Source organism: Stegostoma tigrinum, chromosome 28 (genome assembly GCF_030684315.1).
Source record: "Stegostoma tigrinum isolate sSteTig4 chromosome 28, sSteTig4.hap1, whole genome shotgun sequence".
Lineage (NCBI taxonomy): Eukaryota > Metazoa > Chordata > Chondrichthyes > Orectolobiformes > Stegostomatidae > Stegostoma > Stegostoma tigrinum.
The window spans coordinates 34,637,010-34,656,968 of NC_081381.1; the positions used below are offsets into that span (position 1 = coordinate 34,637,010).

The 19,959-nt window shown below is 42.9% G+C and overlaps 1 protein-coding gene across 2 annotated transcripts; it reads right to left on the minus strand.

Moving 5' to 3' along the window:
* Positions 1-10,506: 10,506 nt before the first annotated feature.
* Positions 10,507-19,621, minus strand: klhdc7a (kelch domain containing 7A). Of its 2 annotated transcripts, none has more exons than XM_059638037.1 (2): positions 16,851-19,621; positions 10,507-14,453 (listed from the first exon to the last, which is right to left on the minus strand). In XM_059638037.1, exons 1-2 carry the CDS (start codon positions 19,393-19,395, stop codon positions 14,182-14,184), a joined length of 2,817 nt encoding a protein of 938 aa, XP_059494020.1. In that variant the 5' UTR covers positions 19,396-19,621; the 3' UTR covers positions 10,507-14,181. The 2 variants fall into 2 exon arrangements, with proteins under 2 accessions (XP_059494020.1, XP_048416982.2); XM_048561025.2 differs by having other exon boundaries at positions 14,341-14,453; positions 16,322-19,621.
* Between the last annotated feature and the right edge of the window lie 338 nt (positions 19,622-19,959).

The window sequence follows — 19,959 nt, forward strand, 5'->3', positions numbered from 1 at the left end:
TCACCACAGGTCTCAGAGGCAGAAAGGCAGCATTCGAACAATGAACAATCCTTCCACTTTTAAACTGACCAAAGCTTAATAATGATTCCCTCTGTGTGTTCACCTGTGATAGCTTCAGTGTACCCTGCAACAATCCTTGCAGCTTTATTCGTTGAGGTCATTGGTGTGGATGTATTTAAGGGGCTCCAGGATGAGGTGGCAGTGCACTTGCGGCGCAATGGTAGCGTCTCTACCCCTGAATTGGGAGGCCCAATTCAAGTCCCACTGGTCCAGAGGTGTGTAATAAAATAGCTGAACAGGTTGATTAAAAAAAATAGGTTAAATAAAAATAAAGTAAGGAGCATCCAGATGCACAGATGAAGGAGAAAGAGATACAATGATATGCTGAAAGGTTGAGGCGATATGTGAGGATCATGAAAGCCAGTATGAACCTATTGGGACCCTGTAAAATCAGTATTCACTTCTAGCAGTCTCTGTCTTTGAACAGCAGAGGAGAAAATGTGCAGATTTACAGATAGTAAGTTCCTGTTAGCCTGAACTCACTGACTTTAATGAAAACTCGCGGGTTGACCTCCTGCAGCTACCCTGAACTGTAGTTCAAGCAGCGTTTCAACCCAATAATCTCAGGAAGGCTATTGTGGAGCAACAGAAACATCAGATATTCCTACCATGTGTTAAGACTTGGTGAGATAGGAGCACTGTGAGTGGTTCATTCTGATTTGGAAAGTAGTTCCATTCCTTCAAAATATGCTGCATCAAAATCCTGGAACTCTCTCCCAACAACATTGTGTGTCCACCTTCACCAATCAGATTGCAGCTCAAGAAGGCAACTTACTTCCACCTTGAAAGGATGATAAATGCACACTCCCATGAATAAATACAACATATATTCCAGGGTTTAACAGGATGAGGAGAGGATAACATGGCCAATTTAGAGAGATTTGGCACAACCTCTTCATTCCCCTGTGGTTAGACCCTGAGTTCAACAACAACGATAACTTGCATTTACATAGCACCTTTCATGTAACAAAGTATCCTGAGGCAGTGCATAGGAGCTTCTTCAAATAACATTTGACACAGAGCTGTGTGGGGAGATGGGGGCAAGTGACTGAAAACTTCCCTGGAGAATGGGTTAACGGAAGATCGTAAAGGAGTACAGAGAGAGATATAAGGATGGGATTCTAGAGCTACAGGCTGAGGTATCTGAAGGTGTGGCCACCACTGCACCAGGGATGTAAGTGGGGGATAAACAAAAGACCAGAATGTGAGGAGTGCACAGATTTTGGAGGATTCCATTGGAAAAACATCTGAAGAGATATAGAACAGGCTACCAATTTGCTGTCACCTGTTTTACACCATCAAGAAAGTCAGGATCTACCCTGCTTTGTTGCAACAGTTGAGTTTGGAATCATCAATTCTGCGACACTGCTGTACGTTGAGTTCATAAGAGATTACTCAGATTTCACAGGCACTTGTCAAATGGCATTTTCTTTACAAAATGTCAGACTGTCAGAGAGTCCAAGCGTTTGACAGATATGTCAGAAAGCCTGTTCTGAGCTCAAGACTGATCCCTGCCAAAGAGTGTGCATTTCTGACAGAATGTTCTGAGTCCTGTCACTATAAAACAAAACAAAGTGATTAAAAATCAATGGATGTGAAATTAATGTGAATATATTGGCAGACATGAGACCAGCTTGAGTTGCCATCATTAAAAGGCCATTGCTTGTTTTAATACCTTTCTGTCATCGAGAGATTTGTATTGTTCTACAAAGTGAATGCGAAAATATTTTACAGTTGGTAGTGCTTTGAGCTAGAAGGTTATAGATTCAAGCCCCACGCCACAGAATGAACACAGAATCTAGGCTGTCGTTGGCCATCGTTGGGAACAGACATTCTAGTGGCATGGGCAGAAAGTAAAGATCCCATTTAGGCCAGGTGCATTGGGTCATTTTCTTTTCTCAACTAATGCCATAAAAACTGAATTAACTGGCTATTTATTACATAATTTACAAGGGTTTATTTTGTACAAATTGACTGCTGTGTCTGCCTGGCAGCAACAATGGTTTTGCATCAGAAATAATTTATTTGTTGTGAAGCAGTGGGACACTGAGAATATGAGAAGAAATGATAGTTTCTGCTTTCTTTTTAAAACAATCTGGGTTTTTGTAAATTGCTCAATGCTTTGATTCCCTTGGGCGTTCACAGATTTGTTTTTTGAATCATAGTCTTTTTTTTTCAGAGTATAGGAATTGTTGTCTCCTTCTCTCTAGTCACACTGCCTGACTCCTGCCATATTAGCTTACGATATCAGTGTTTCTTTTGTGCATGCTGTCACTGCCTCAGAAGCTTCAAGTTCGAGTCCTGCTACAGGACGTTTTGGCTGTGGAAGGAGTTTTTGTGATAGTTCGAACAAGTCAATAATCAGACTGTTAATCATTCCCACTGTTTGACAAAGTGGGAAAGATTTGAATAAAACACTTCGGGCTGAATCTTACATTTTGTTTTTGGCTAAATTTTAGTTGCGTTGGGTTTTTTGGAATGATTCTCACTATGTCACTTAGTGAGATTTCATGCCATCTCTTACCAAACTCACCTCAATAACAACCTACCCCAGCGTTATGGCATCTAATTCATTGAATTGTAGCCCGGTCTTACCGTGCACTGTTCCTGGAACAACTCTCTACTCAGCAGATATTCACCCAAGGACTGGCACCCTTGCATCTACACCATCTTCCCACCATGCACTCCGACAGGCATTGTCAGTGTAGAGCTGCCCATGCAGGGTTCCTGACATTTACCCAGAATTTGACCAACAAAAGCAACTAGGCACCCTGCGTTATAGGCAGGGATCCAGAGGTTCAGCTGGACATGGTGGTTAAAATGCACGCTGTCCTCTTCTCCAACGACTAGCAATGGAGGCCACCATACCAGATCATGCCAACCTCATCCAAGGTTGCCACCTAGTCAGTGCGGTCTCAGCTGTCTGGGGGAACGTCCAGCACAGTAGGAAGAAGGTCAATGGACTCCTCCACTCCACCATTGTAAACACCACCATCTTCTCTCTGATAACTCTCACTCACTGTATCTCAGCTTCTGTACCAACCTCTCATGAAGGCTCCTGTACCACTCTCACTATTGCCTGCAACATCTTCCCCTAACCCTGAATGCCCTCTCCTACTCACTCACTTGTGATACCTCATGCCTGCACAAAGGTTACAGCTGTGCTTCTCTTAATGCCTGCGTCTCTCTCATTCCAGGAGAGATAAAGCAACAACAGGACAGAAAGTCTCAAGTTGGTTGGTGTACTGCCGTGTATTCAGTTCTTCACCCCTGACTCTAACTGCCCCTTGGCTGACTGAGCGTGTCCAAGCTCCTGGACTGGTGTCAGAGGCTGCTCTTGACTTACAGTGCCAGGATCCCAGGACCAAAGGATTGCTCCCTTCATTTCTCTGAGAACTACCGACAACCTTGACAATCTTCCTTCCTTTGTCTTTGTACTAAATGGCAAGACAGCAGTAATGGTATCTGGTATCTCAGGCTGAAGAGAAGATGGTCAAAAAGGTAAGGCAAGGCAGGATGGCTGTGACCGTTCAGGAGGGTTCAGTAGAGTGGGCACCATGACATGGGATAAAGAGCCTGGAGACACAACCTGATTCTGTAGAAACTTGCTCCTTGCTGCAGCATTACAATGATAGTTACAAGTACAGCCTGAGGTGCAGCACTGAAATACAGAAGCATCCTGTAAGCACATTGAAGATGTGCCAATGAGGATCCTTAGAGCCTGGCACATATTGGATGTGGATATGGAGTGTATGTGGCTAATACCCGTGGAATATGGCCTGAGATGTTGGTGACTAGTGTCCAACACGGAGGTCCTGCAGAACAAGCAGCGAGCCGAAGTCACCAGGTACCTGCTCTCACTCACTTCCACATCGAAAATTCTTTATGTTTAGCTTGTTTGACATGTTTGGTGAAATAGGAAGGTGAATGAGGTGAATTAGGCCATTAATGAGGTGCTCAACAAGCTAATAACACCCCTAATTGGGAACTCATCACTACCTAGCAGGAATCTTGTCTCTCCACTCATCAAATGCAAAAAGCATGCAGTGAGATGTCCCCAACATCAAGGTAGCCACAGACCCATCACTCAGACTGTATCAGATTCCACCCTTCTTTTATTCATTTTCTATCCATTCATAAATTTGACATTGAGCAAAATGGTTCAACAGGTTTCTACTTCAGGCTCCCAGCAGGTGTCAGCAGCAGGGGAGATGCAGAACAGGAGATATGCACGTCAATGGGAGATGCAGGACAGGGGAGAAGCAGATCAGGCAAGGTCCGGGACAGGTGAGATTCAGGTCAGGGGAAACTCTCAGGTTTGGTTGTAGAGTGTACACACTGTGATGGGCCTGTAGACAAATAAAGTGTCTTGGTGCTTTCAAATCTAACTACTTGTAACCTCAGTCTTGTGCAATGGAGAAACAGTTGTGCAGCTTTAAAGATTGGAAACTTATTATCTTAATTTGACCTAAACCCACGTGCTCAGACTTCAGTTAAAACTCATGGATCCAGTTGTTTTAGCTACAAATGTCCCTGACCCAAAACTGGACATCAATTCCTACCCAGTAATCACAGGAACACCAATATGAAGGAATTAGTAAGTGCAGCTTTGTCTTAAAACAAAGCTGAACAATGTGTAATGACTTTGAAAGGGTAGAGTACTAGAGGTAGTTTCAGGATGTCACATGGAAAGGACAGGCTAAAACCAGTGATATAATATGGTCTCTCATTCCCCTGCTGCTGTGACTTCAATAACAACAGCTTGTATTTAGATAGCATTCTTAATTTAGAACATCCACAGTTGTTTCACAGGTTACCAAACAAGAATTAAGAAAATGTTAAGACTGGTGACCATAAGCTTGGTCAAAGAGATAGATTTTAATGAATACCGTAAAGGAGAGGACAAGCATGAGAAAGGTTTAAGGGGGTGGAAGCCAGAACTTAGGGGTATGGGGAGCTAAAGGCTAGGCTGCCAATATTAGTGTGATGTGATTTGGGAATGCTGAAGAGGTCAGATGGGAGAGCCAAGGAATCTCAGTGGATTTTAGTGGAAATAAAATGTAACATCTATTGCTGACTCGTCATTTTGTGTTTTAGATTATCAGAAAAAAGTCAAGATCCACCCCAGTATGTTGAAACAGTTGAATTGAGAGATTCTCAGCTGTGCCCCTGCATGTCTCACTTTAGCACAGTGGAATTAACAGTTGATCCTCAAAAACTTTTGGGATTCATTGGGGATTACTCAGCTTTCATAGTCATTTCTCAAATGGCTTTTCTGTTTAAAAAATTGTCAGGCTGAGTGTAGGATGGAAAAAATATTCATGTAGAGTATAAATACCAGATTCTTCAGATACTGGAGTCATCCATGCAGGTATGCAGCAAGACCAGGAAAATATCCAGGTTTGGGCTGACAAGTGGCAAGTCATGTTTGCATTTTATAAGTGCCATGCAATGACCATCCGCAACAAGAGAGAATCAAACCATCGCTCATTGATATTCTATGGCATCACCATTACCGAATCTGGGATTATCATGGTGCTGAGATTATCACTAATCAAGAGCTGAACTGGACTTGTCATATAAGTACTTTGGCTACAAGAGCAGGTCAGAGGCTAGGTATTGTGCAGTAAATAATTCACTCCCTCCCTTAAGGCACAAGTCAGGAGTGTGATGGAATATTCCCCACTTGTCTGGATGAGTGCAGCCCCAACAACACTCAAGAAGCTTAACACCATCCAGGACAAAGCCAACCCCTTGATGGGTGCCACATCCACAAATATTCAGTCCCTCAGCCACCGACACTCCGAAGCAGCAGTGGGTACGATCTACAAAGTGCACTGTAGAAATTTGCAAAGACTCTTCAGATGCAATTTCCAAACCCATGACCACTCCATCTAGAAGGACATGGGACAACAGATACATAGGAACACCGCCGACTGCAAGTTCCCCTCCAAGACACTCACCACCCTGACTCGGAAATATATCACTGTTTCTGCACTGTTGCTGAGTCAAACTCCTGGAATTCAATGTCTAATGGCATTTTGGGTCTACCTCAGCACGTGGACTGCAGTGATTTAAGAGGGCAGCTCACTACCACCTTCTCAAGGGCAGCTTTAGACAGGCAATAAATGCTGGGCCAGCCAGTGATGCCCATGCCCCATGAGTGAATAAGAAAATAAACTCATGGGCCTGTTGGAGTGACATATTTCTATTTCTTTATAAATTCTACAAAATTAACACAATAATTTACAGGTGTAATGTGAGCTATTGAAAACAAAATTGCTGGAAATCACAGCAGGTCAGCTGGCAGCTATGGAGAGAGTGCAAGCTAACATTTCGAGTCCAGGTGATTCTTCATCAGAGGTGACGTGAAGTGGGCTAATGCTGCCACCTCAGCACCTACCAAATGATTGACCATAAGACATAGGAGTGGAAGTAAGGCCATTCGGTCCATCGAGTCCACTCCGCCATTTAATCATGGCTGATGGGCATTTCAACTCCATTTACCCGCACTCTCCCCGTAGCCCTTGATTCCTTGTGAGATCAAGAAGTTATCAATCTCTGCCTTGAAGATGTTTAACGCCCCAGCCTCACTGCGCTCCATGACAGTGAATTCCACAGGCCCACCACTCTCTGGCTGAAGAAATGTCTCCTCATTTGACCCCCTCTAATTCTAAGGCTGTGCCCACGGGTCCTAGTCTCCCCACCTAATGGAAACAACTTCCCAGCGGCCACCCTTTCTCTGGTCCAGAGCTTGGGAGTTCACCCTGGGGCCTGTCTGCTTGTGGACAGTATGAGTAAGCCTTCTAACCTCTCCTGCCCCTTCCACTGCGGAGTTAAAATACAACTCATCTTCTGCCCTTGCTTCCTTTGTGAGATTGCTAAAGCATTGTGTAAGCGCAGCAAATCTCTTTTTATTCCATTCTGCCCAGCAACACTCTTCAGCAAGTCATCCGGTAAATATAATCAAGGGAAGTCACACTTGGACAGCTAGACAAAAAGAAAATAGTTGTTTTCTCTGCCCTGTGGCCCAATGTGGGAAGGAATCCATGGGAACAGGATAAGGCCATTCAACTCCTTGAGACTGTTCTGCCTTTTAATCAGGTCATGACCTGATCTGTGTCTCATCTACCTGCTGATGGGCAACAGCACAGGGTTCTATGTGATGTGTTTCAATGTAAATTGTGCTCAATTACTCATAACTAAACAAAAACAGGTTCATGGAACATTTTATTCTAGACATAATATTCCGAAATACAGCTTCAAAGTAATGCATTGAATTACCTTCCACTGTTTTGCCTGCCATTGCAGCTACTTAGGTATTGTTTACTATTATGTTTGTTTGAAGCAAAGTAAGTGCAGCAGAATGTTTACTGTTCTCTTAGATGTCTGCATTGCAAGCTTGACCATCTGGTATTTATGTCTAATCCAGTTTTAGTTGCTGAAGATGTCTGCAATTTATGTCATTGCTGATTTCAGAGCATAAGAGACATATATTAAGAGTTCACTTTATTCAATTCATATGTTTTGTCTGTCTGTATGTGTGTGTTGATTGAATGTGCTAGTTTCAGTGCTGTAACAAGTCACTGTTGTGTCTTCAATGAATGGAATAGCACAGAAGTGATATTCCACCCATCATACCCATGTTAGCTCTTTGGGGGAGGTATCCAATTATTGCAACTGTCCTTTCTTTCCTGACTGCCCTGTAAATCTTTCAAAGTATACGTTCAGCTTCTTTTTAAAATTACTATTGATTCTCCTTCCTCTAACCTATCAAATAATTCATAAGAACTCTCAGAATTTCTCCAAATATCCCTTCTGGTTCTTTTGTCATTTTATCTTAAATCTGTATCCCCTCATTACTGACGGTGTCCTCTCTATTGAACTTCCCCCTTTTTAACTTCTGTGCTGTGGAGAACAATCCCAGTTTCTCTCAGATTTTCTTCATTACTGAAGCCTCTTATTCCTGGTACCATTCTGGTATATCTTCACTGCACCTTCTCCTAGCCTTGCCATCTTCCTAAATGGTGGTGCCCAGAATTGGATACGATATGCTAGAGTCCTGAAGGCTCCTTGCTGGGGTGAAAGCTTTCAGCTCCAAGCAGCCCTCCACATTGTAAAAGCCCGTACAGGATGCAATAACACATTAATCAAACATGGATAACGTCACAGGCTCAATTTTGTTCTCATCCGAATTTCCACACACACAAGCATCTAGAATATCAATGGGAGTTACTACATAGTGTCATGTCAAGGGATCATAACCCCAAACTATTTTGAGATATTGAACTTTTAAGTACATCATGTAGCTTAAAACAAAAGATACACCAGTCAAAAGATGACTGAGAATGTTATTTCAGTGGCTGTATAAAATCCCTGTGTGGGCCTTACCTAGTCCTAATAGGGAATGAAATACCAGAAAAGCAGTGCTGTTTGACAGTAGTATTTCAAAGGCAAGATGGCAGTCAAAAAGTGAACTGTGATTTCCAGTGAGTTGTGTCCCAAATAGAGGACATGTTGAGTTTAAAGAAAGGCACTTCTGGGTAAAAGAACTTTGTGTTGTATGCTTCCTGGAATACACCAGAAAGGGGTACACAGCCTCTGGTCTATGTGATAATGGGAACTGCAGATGCTGAGAATCCAAGATAATAAAATGTGAGGCTGGATGAACACAGCAGGCCCAGCAGCATCTCAGGCTCTCTGATGAAGGTCTAGGCCCGAAACGTCAGCTTTTGTGCTCCTGAGATGCTGCTGGGCCTGCTGTGTTCATCCAGCCCCACATTTTATTATCTCTGGTCTATGTGAGTTAGCGTGCTAGAGAGCTGGTGTGGTCGTGTACTAAATAGTGGTTAAAATTCCACTGTGCTAAAGTGTGCTGTGCAGGGACACCGCTGAGAATTTCCACTTCACAACCTTGTATGTGCAGGTTTAAAAAAAAATCCCTGATCGTTCAACAATGGATTGTTTTTACAAAATTGAATAAACTCCTCTCAGTTAACTTCAGAACTGGGAATCTCCAAAAAAAAATCACTCAACTGCCAAGTCAGCAGTACTGAATAATACAGCACCCCGAATAATAGCTGCTACACTTCACAATCTATTTGTCATAGACAAACCAAAGATTAATTTGTTTATACCTTATTCACACTTTTACTTTTCAGACTCACCTCTTATATCCAATCTCTGTGCATTCATGTTGTGTTTTTGTGATCTTTTCTCATACTTTAATCGTGAATAAATTCACTATTTCCTGAAATCAAGAAAGCTCAGTTAAGTGAGTTCCTTTTAAAACAGAAGTATATTTGGGCTGGTAACAGATATCCACAAAGGATGGTGCAGTTTTGAATTAACCTTACAACTAAGGGAGGAAGTTGAGTGAGGAAAGGGATCCAATTCATTACTCTTTATCTGAAAGGATGATCACTGAGGGCTAGCCCATCCAGATTCTTAATGAATCCCTCACCTGGAGAGCAGTAATATCAATGAGGATTAGGAGTAAGATACCTGCTTTAATTTAATTAAGTGTTTTCCTCCTTTAGTTTATTGATGCAGAGCATTGATGCTCATTGCACTTTCTAAGAATGGGATGTGGTATTTTAAGTGACCATGACCAATCCAGAGACTACAACCTCCAGGGCTAAGCAAGACAAGAAAGAGATTAAAGCCGTGTGAAGGATAGGAGTGTACTCTTTTTCAATTTGGAAAAAGCTGGAATTTATTCTTCCTCTCATCAAGCTCATTTTGCACTTTTGAGGAAGGCCAATGTATTCCTGTCCATTCAGCACTGATGGACCCTATTCATTTGTCACCTTTAGGTGAGGCCCTCATTGTAGAAAAATCATAAATTTAATATTGTTTTAATCCATTCATGGAATGTGGGCATCATTGGCTCGGTCATCATACATTGCCCATCCCTCATTGCCCTCAGGAAGATGGTTGTGATCTTCTTCTTGAACCATAACAGGCTTTGGTGCAGACCAGTGCTGTCAGGTAGTTTCACAATTTTAGTTCAATGACAGTGAAGGAAAAGTGCTATATTTCTAAATTAGAATGTTGTGAGACTTGGTGGGGAACTTACTGGTAGTGCTGTTCCCAGTTTGATGATGTTGAGCTTCTATTCTTGTGTCTGGAGGGTGGTGGAACTGTTGGAGTGTGCACAGGGAGAAGGTAAAACCAGCCTGAAACATCTTACTGCTCTGTACTTCATGCTTGTCAGTGACCAGCCCCAGAGACTATTGGCAGACATCTGACAACAGGTCAGACACTATTGGAAGTAAAGTTGATTGGTGTGAAACTGAGGTGAAAATGTTATGGGAATAAGTTCTAGAAAAGTATTCCAAGTCACTTGGAAAAAATTGAGAGTCTGCAGCAGGTAAAATCTCTCAACACAGAAGACAATTTCACAAGCTGTCATTGTTTTGTCTTGAGAATTTTTATTAATGCACTAATATATGATTTCAAACAGTGTTGAATTTCACCATTGAACTAGAAAATTGTAAATTAAATATTTTAAAACACATTCATCACTGCAGCTTTCAAAAGATGTACAAAGTGCAGTCTCAAATGCAGATTTCACCTGAAGAGGAGTCTCATACTATCATTCAAGAGCCCAGCAGTGAGAGCCACTGTGTGCTCACCAACCTTTCAGGAAACACCCGTGAGTGCTGGTCTCCTGCAGGCACCTGTTTAGACAATGTTTGGGTTGTCAGATAGGAATTGTACTGCTGGCTCCATGCTCTGGTCAGGCAAGATTGGCACAACCAAAACTCTGCTAAGTTTGGTTACAGTTTTTATGTTGTAGAGAGTCTGACAAGAGTGGTTTTAATTTGTCAGCAATAAACACTTCACAAACTGACCACCTTTGAACTTGACCTAAGCTCTTTAAAGCAGTATCGACGTTGTCTACGTGGACTTTAGTAAAACCTTTGACAAGGTTCCGCATGGTTTACTGTTTAGTAAAGTTAGATCATATGGGATTCAGGGAGAGCTTGCTGATTGGATACAAAATTGGCTTCATGGTAGGAGACAGAGGTTGGTGGAGGGTTGTTTATCATGGACACCTGTGACAAGTAGTGTTCCACAGAGATCAGTGCTGGATCCACTTTCGTTTGTCATTTATATAAATGACTTGGTTGAGAATTTAGGAGGCATGGTTAGTAAGTTATGGTCTGAACAAGGTTGTGTATGATTACAAAGGGATTAGATCAATTGGGCCAATGGGGCTGAGGAATGGCATATGGAGTTTAATTTGGAAAAATGTAAGGTGTTGCATTTTGGTAAAATAAACATGGGTAAAATTTATACAGTTAATCGTAGGGCCCCAGGCTACAGTCGTCAAACAGAAAGACCTAGGGGTTCCAACACATGGTCTTTTGAAAGTTGCATCACAGGTAGACAGGGTGGTAAAGAGAGCATTTAGCACACTTGCCTTCATTGCCCAGACTATTGATATGTTGAGGTCATACAGGAAATTGGTGAGGCAACTTTTGGAATACTGTGTACAATGCTGGTCAGCCTGGTTTAGGAAGGATATTATTAAATTGAAGAGGGTTTGGAAAAGGTTTACCAAAATATTATTGGAACTGGAGGGGTTTAGTATAAGGAGGAGCTGGATAGGCTGGGAGTTTTGTCACTGGAATATAGGAAGTTGAGCTGTGACCTCTGCAGCTTTATAAAATCATGAGGGACTTAGATAAGATGAATAGCAAATGTCCTTTCCCTTGGGTAGGGGAGTCCAAATCTAGGGAATATATTTTTAAGGTGAGAGGAAAAGGAGTTAAAAGCGACCTGAGGGGCAGCTTTTTCACACAGAGGGTGATCCTTATATGGAATGAACTGCAGAGTAAGAGGTAGACACAGGTACAGTTACAATATGTAAAAGACATTTTGAGGTACACAAATATAGAAGGTTTAGAGGAATATGGGCCAGATGCAGGCAAGTGTGACTAATTCAGTGTGTGAAACTTGGTCGGCATGGACATGTAGGACCAAAGGGTCTGTTTCCATGCTTTATGACTCTATAAAGCATTCACAATGGAGCAGATTAGGTCTTCTTGTACTGTAACATCCTTATATTCAATAATACAAAGCCAGAAATCTGTTTTTCTTTTCTTCTATTCTCATTTCCAAAGTTTGGACCATGGATTTCCATTGGATTGGCCCACACTTATTACCAAAGTACAGCAAAGGTCTGCCATTGTCTTCAGCTGACCAAGAAACTCCTGCACTCTTATTGCCTTCATCAGATATATTGGATGGATTTACAATTGATAATCATCTGTTTGACCAAGTCACAAATGTACTTTCCATGGCCAATAAATGCTGATGTGGGACTCTTAACCCAAACCTTCTGGTACAAAGGCTACTGCTGCACGATAAGGCCTGATGTAAAAAAAAACGATCACTCTGTATTTATAAATATAAATAATATGTTCATATGCACGCATATAAGATGACCCATCTCACCCCTTTCATTTTTCAGTCTGATTTGCAAATGAAAAGTAGAGTGTGGGATGGCCCATCTGTCACTGCCACTCCTGACAGAGGAGACCTAATTTAGTTCGCTTCGTCTGCTTCATATTCCTTTTACAGAGATTAGGGCTTTGTGTGCAGGAGAGGAGTGACCCTAAGCATAGAACAGAAGTTTCAAACTATAATTATTTCATCATATTGGTTGATGTACAAATGGCTTTGCGATACAGCAGTGCCAGCAAATGAAGAAAACTGTGGCACTGAGCTCCTGGTTCATAGCATTGGTTAGAGAAGCTAAGCACTGAGAAAAACATATGAAAGTTAATTCCATCTGGTAAGTGTTCCAGGTGGAAGTTGGACTCTGAGCTGTTTAGCTTAATATATTCCAAATGGAAGCTGATAAAACCTTGGTTAGAGCACATCTATAGAACACCTTCATTGTTCAGAGAAAATGAAGGTCCTTGGTAATTCTTTGCTGAAACAAAGCAAGGTCCATTGATTTGAACTACACATAGACTCCGGGCTGGCATCCTCACCCTATCTCAGCCAAAACAGGAACTGAATTGATCAAACTGTTCCCTTATCTTTCATATGGCATATTAGCCCTTCCTTTTTAACATATAGTTTTCCCAATCTTAGTCTTGAAGCCAGAAAAAAGACATTTTGATGTAATGTGACCCTGAAAAGAATTAGCATCACTCATCACTTAAGATGCAAGGGTACCTTCTGCATGACTTTCTGAAAATAATTTAAATAATAATTTAAATTTGTGTTTTTCTCAGGCTCTCTTTTTTTATACATTTGCACTGATTTTATTCAACCAGGGAACTCTGCAGTAGAGGAACTGTAAAAGTTTCTGATGTGAAAAGATGACCTTTTTTATGTTTGGCATTCTCCCCACAGTGGAGTCAGCTGTGAGCAGCCTACAAAGCACCCTGGCTGACTACTGCAATATAAAAGATCTTAATTTACTTTGATTTTGTTCCGAAAACATTGATCTTTCTTCGAGGCACATTGCCTTGAATATGGGTTAAGTATTTCTGCTGCCTGACCCACGTGGCTATGTATAAACCTGGACTCTTAGCAGCAAAGGGCTATTGGACCAGAGAAGGCAAAGAAGCTGGGTTTGATCTCCTGCAGCCATCACTTCGTGATTACTTACCATTGGAAAGGACAGGACTGTTCCACCAGAGCTTGCAACACTTCTGAGGATTGCTCTTCCTCGAACAGATAGCTTGATTACTCACTCCTTTTACCCACTGAGCTCTGGATAGACTTCATGTGTAATTCTTTCCTACCCTTCTCAAAAATTATGGGCATTATGAGCATTGATTGTTCATCTAAGTTTCTGTATAACATTATGCGCAGTCTGAATTGGGGATAGATTTGGGACATTTCTCATTCACTTTGTTAAACTAATCTAATAGTGCTGATGTGGAGGTGCTGGTGTTGAACTGGGGTGAACAAAGTCAAAAATCACACAACACCAGTTTACAGTCCAACAGGTTTATTTGAAATCACAAGTTTTCAGAGAGCGGTCCCTTTGTCAGGTGCAGTGAGAGGAGAGCACACAGACACAGTTTTTATAGGCAGAGAGATGAAGGGCAGAGGAATGGGCAGCACGGTGACTCAGTGGTTAGCACTGCTGACTCACAGCACCAGGGACCCGGGTTTGATTCCACCTTCGGGCGACTGTCTGTGTGGACTTTGCACATTCTTCCCATGTCTGTATGGGTTTCCTCCAGGTCCTCCAGTTTCCTCCCAAAGTCCAAAGGTGTGCAGGCTAGGTAGACTGGCCATGCTAAATTGCCCGTAGTGTCCAGGGACGTGTAGATTCGGTGGGTTGCAGGTCTGGGTGGGATGCTGTGAAGATTGGTGTGGACTTGTTGGGCTGAAGGGCCTGTTTCCACACTGCAGGGATTCTATGAAATCAAAAGATCAGACAACTGGTGTGAGTGGAGTGAGCAAAACTATAACGGCTGACTGCCTCCTGTTGAATCTTTAATCATTCATACATTGCTGCATTCTAGTAACTGCGGAAGCAGGGTATGGAGAACTCTGAAGAAAGCAGACATAAGTTTTGATTGATAAAGATGCAAATTCCAGAATCTGTTTCAAGTCACTGCCCTGAAATTAATTAAAGGTTTCATCAGTGTCTAACTTTCCAAACTTCAAACCGGCAGAGCGATAGGAATATAGAAAGGTTGGCATCTCAGGTTGGACAGTGAATTGTAGTTGTGAGGTCTTGACCAGAATCTGTCTCAGAGTTTTAAGTTGGAATTAGGCTGATTTTATTCAGAAAGCAGGAATTTATAGAGTGCTGCACTGATTGATTGTGACTACAAATTGTGTGTTTCTTGAACAAAATAGAATATATCTGCAAATAAACAGACATCTTGGATGAAATGATTTACCCCATGGGTTTATGTGTGTATGAGAGATACTGTGTGTGTGTGTGTGTGTGTGGGTGAGAGAGAGTGTGTTTGTGTGTGTGTGTGTGTCTGTGTATGAGAGAGAGTATATGTGTATGAGTGTGAGTGTGTTTGTGTGTGTGTGTGTCTGTGTATGAGTGTGTGTGTGTGTGTGTGTGTATGAGTGTGAGTGTGTTTGTGTGAGAGAAAGTGTATGCATATGTGTATGAAAAAGTATGTGTGTGATTGTAATAAGTAAGCCAAAACTGTACAAACTAATTAAGGTAGAGAGATATAACAATTTTATCAAGGAGGTGCCATAAAAACATGACAGTAGGGAACAATTTACAGATACAAAACATTGTGGTGGGGTTACCTATAGCATGACATAAACCTAAGATCACGGTTGAAACTGTCTTCAGGGGCACGGAACCTGGCCATCAGTCTTTGTTCAGGGACTCTGTTGTGTATCTCGGAGTCTACCCAAAGCTCCGAGGCCAAATGTCCTTGACCGCTGAAGTGCCCTCCAACTGGGAGGGAACGTCCCGGTCTGGCAATCATTGTGTGGCGTTCATTCATCTGTTGTCATAGCGTCTGCACGGTTTTTCCAATGAAGCATGCGTCAGGGCATCCTTGCCTGCAGCATATAAGATAGGCAACAATGGCTGAGTCTCTCTCACTCACTCTCACACGTGCTCCCTCTCCTCCCTCCCACTCACTCACACTCACACACGCACGCACGCACGCACGCACACACAAACCCATGGGGTAAATCATTTCATCCAAGATGTTTGTTTATTTGCAGACATATTCTATTTTGTTCAAGAAACACACAATTTGTAGTCACAATCAATCAGTGCAGCATTCTATGAATTCCTGCTTTCTGAATAAAACCAGCCTAATTCCAGCTTAAAACTCTGAGACAGATTCTGGTCAAGTCCTCACAACTACAATTCAGTGTCTGACCCGAGATGCCACTTTTTCTATATTCCTATCGCTCTGCCTGTTTGAAGTTTGGAAAGTTAGGCACTGATGTAACCTTTAATTAATTTCAGGGTAGTGACTTGAAACAGATTCTGGAATTTGCATCTTTCTCAATCGAAAATTACATTTTTTTTTAACAGAGTCCCTCATATCCTGCTTCTGCAGTTACTAGAATGCAGCAATGTATGAATGATTAAAGATTCAACAGGAGGCAATAAGTCAGCCGTTTTAGTTTTGTTCACCCCACTCACACTAGTTGTATGAACCTTTGATCTCTCTGCCCTTCATTCTCCCTGCCTATAAATTCTGCATCTGTGTGCTCTCCTCTCACTGCAGCTGATGAAGGGGCGGCACTTCAAAAGTTTTGATTTCAAATAAACCTGTTGGACTATAACCTGGTGTTGTGTGATTGTTGATTTAATCCAATAGTGACCTCTTGGAGAAATCTGAGAGGCAGTGCAAAAGAAATCCACAAGCAACGTAGTTTCATCTAACAGGCTGATGGAGACTTCCACAGAGACAGCCACCCCTTGGATAGATGAGAAAGGGAATCAGACATATCAATACACCAACAGAAAGCAATATCAAACAACTTCAGAATCTACTTCCATACGAAGTTAGGATATTCAGCAAAAGTTTATGCTCTGTATGCCTGAAGTATTTACACTCGAGTCTGGGGTGACACTCTTTCTGGCAGTGTAAGTACAAAGGGAAAAAGGACTCCCTTCGCTTCAGGAACGGCAGTGTAATCTTCTGCTCTGAAATAGGGTGATAATTCGTGAGCAACAAACTGCACCATGAAATGCTTATTTATGCAATAAATCGTGTCATCCATGACAGCGCACTGAAATGGTGCTAGCTTGCAGTGCCTTTTGGTGGCACATTCATAACCAGTTTTGGTGATAACATGATATTGATACACACTGATACCATGCTGTTGGTTAATCTCAAATCTGTAGATGAAGTTTTTGATTGCAGCTATATCAGTGGTCTTGTCCTTCATGCTCATCATGCTGCAAACATTCCACGTGTCTTCTTTAGCATTGTACTTGAGAAGCTGGTAGTAGAAGGTACCCCTGGTCACGTAAATCTCACCATTGCACACTGTAGCTTTGTATGTCATAGAAAAGGTTCCTTGTGGTAGTGGTGCAATGAAGATCCATCTGTCTGTTCTAGGATCATACCTCTCTACTGTAGAAAGGCACTCTCCTCCAATTGCATAAAGATACCCATCCAAAGCCACAAGCTTACAATTGGGCCTGGCCTGATTGAGTGGACATATCTCACTCCAAATGTTTGTCACTGGATTGTAACAGAATACCTTATTGGAAAGTTTGATTTCCTTGCCAGATCTCCGACAACCAGCCACAACAAAAAGATAATTGTACATGGTGCACAATGCACAATCTTTGGAGATTGATTCAACGGCTATATTAACTAATGGATACCAAGAATCATGCTCTTCCTTGTAATAGTAAACTGTGTGCTTGGTTTGAGGAGGTTTTGGTGGCCTGGCACTGGTTTGATCTTCCGTGTTGGTTTGAACTATGGCCTTAGCCCAGTAATTCTCTTTAACATCTACATTGGCTACCATTAAATATGTTCTGCCACTCATCCTTCTCATCAGGATCAGTTCTCTCTCATCGGCTTTTAATTGACCATAAATGTTTGGGTTTTTCAAAACTTGTAAGTAATTGTCACTCATGACTTGATAAGCAGCATCCTGCAGGTCCTTTAAATTGTGTTTCTTTGCAACGCACAAAATCTCATAACAGTTCTCCAGAGCCAAGCGGCATTTCATGACTTCAACAGTTGATTGATTGTTCAAAGGGATGTGAATAAAATTAGCTCTGGCAATAACTTCCACAGGTGTTTCCTTGCTGAGGTCTGGTTGGGACAAATACAATGAATCTACCAGTGAGCCCAAGGAACTGGAGCTTATGTCATCAACAGAAGGAGCTCTAGAGTTCAGTTCATTAGAGTGATTTTTCTCCCAGCACTCCCTTGTCTCCGAGTCAAATTCAATTAAAAATGCTGGGGTCTCTGCAATTGCTGAAATGCTACCTTTCCTGAGGACAGTTCTTCCCTCCTTTATAGTTGTGATGGCAGACTTGATTGAACTGCAAGGTACCTCAGAAGAAATGTCAGAAGCCTCTCGATACTCAGAAGGACTGAAGTCAGATTCCGAGGAATTGACTACTTCTGTTCGGATAGTCAGGCTCTGAGAGAACACTATGTTATCCTGAGTAACGCCTGTGGGGCACACGCTGTGCTGGCCTCTCCTCTTGCACTGGGAAGCTGGTGTCTTGAGGTGGTCCACGTCAAGAGAAGCTGGTTCTTGTGTAATCTGAGTATCAGAACAGCTGTTACTTCTGTCCCCACATGCTTTCCACTCGGTTTCCATTTCTGAAGGTGAAATGATCTTGTGATCAGATAGATTCACTTCCCCACGTAACTGTGGAACGTTTAGCCCAGTCTCCGATCCATTGCCAATTTTGACTTTTTCACGTTTGTCTTGACATGTGGGGGAAACATGGAGAGGGCTGGATCTTCCAATTCCGCTGTCAGGGTGTAACTCACAGACACTAGAGGGATTCTCTTGTGCTCTGGAACCCCCTGCTGTGCCCTGCCTGAAGGTGACGTTCTCATGAATCTGGTTTCCGGGGAGTTCAGAAGGCTGATTTCCCATGGCTGTCCCTGGCGTGTCACTAATCAGATCGGAGGGAGGCGAAGTGTGGGGATCCTCAATAAGACCTGCGGACAGATTTCCTTTGTGTGTGCCGTTGACAGCACTCGGTACGTCAAAGGAGCTGTGACTCTGAGGCTCCCCGTTGATACGAACATACAGTTCTCGACTGCAACATGTTGGCGAGCTGGTATTAATGAACCGATTCTGTTTCGCGTCTGTTGTGTCGCCTTCACAGCTTATTCCGCTAGCCCACGCTGAGCTTGTGTTGTTTAGTTTGGGCCGGTCATATTGCTCAGCTGGGTAGCTGGTGTCGACCCACTCCCTATGGCCTGAAGCTATCTGAGTTGGAGCTTTATCCTGTCCCTCTGTTAGCCCTTTCCTGACCAGGTGCTTTCTCAGTGGGCGTCTAAACTTCACCTTCAGCTTGTGGGTTCTAACCATCCCTCTCCCGCTGGCTGCGTCCTGGAGGTGCTCTGATCCCTGCTCACAACCGTCACTCGCCCTATCCACCGTCCGCCTTTTCAACTCCGCCTTATTGAGGCACTGATCCCCGTAGCCGGCTGGGTTTCCTGCGTTCTCCTCCCTTTGCAAACTCAACCAAGGCTGCAAACCCTGCCCCGTGTCCCTGTTGGTCTGTTCACCCGATTCCGTGATCTCCGGGTCTCCCGAATCTGCCACAGCTCGCCCTGGAGTGGCAGCCCGCAGTTTATAGAACCTGTAAATGAGGGCTAGGTTCACCACAACAGCGGCCGACACAATAACTTTGCCCGCAAACTCCATCGTCAACTGCTCACTCCTTGATGCGGGCCTCACACACAGGCTCCGAGCTATCAAATGTCAGCCAACAGCGGCTCACCTGACTCTTGCTGTTTCTTTTGGAAAAGGTGACCTTCACCTGGCTTAGTTAACAGGTAGGCTCTAACCTGGCTCAGTGAATACCACGAGGAGGAGTTCTCTTGACGAATAGCTTACGGGAACAGTTCACAGAACTGACAAGCTGCTGCTTGGCAACTGTGTCCAGAGGAAAAGGAAACACTAAACATGCAGATTATTTTCAAAACAAATTAGGTTAGGGTAGCACTGCGAACGACAGAGATCCGGTAGTCGGGATCATTTATTTAACTGTGTTTGTACGATAGGAAACTTGAGATATAACCATACCTGCCAGGTGAAAAGAAATAGCCAATTCCTCAGCCAGTGTGACCTCTTCCTCTACATCTGGCTTACCCTGGTCAATTGGTCAGTGACAATTAATCTGTGACTTGTTTCGCAGAGTAACCCAGCCGGTGGAGTCATTGTCACCTTGGACCAGTATTTCAGGGATCAAGGCAGACTGGTGAAACC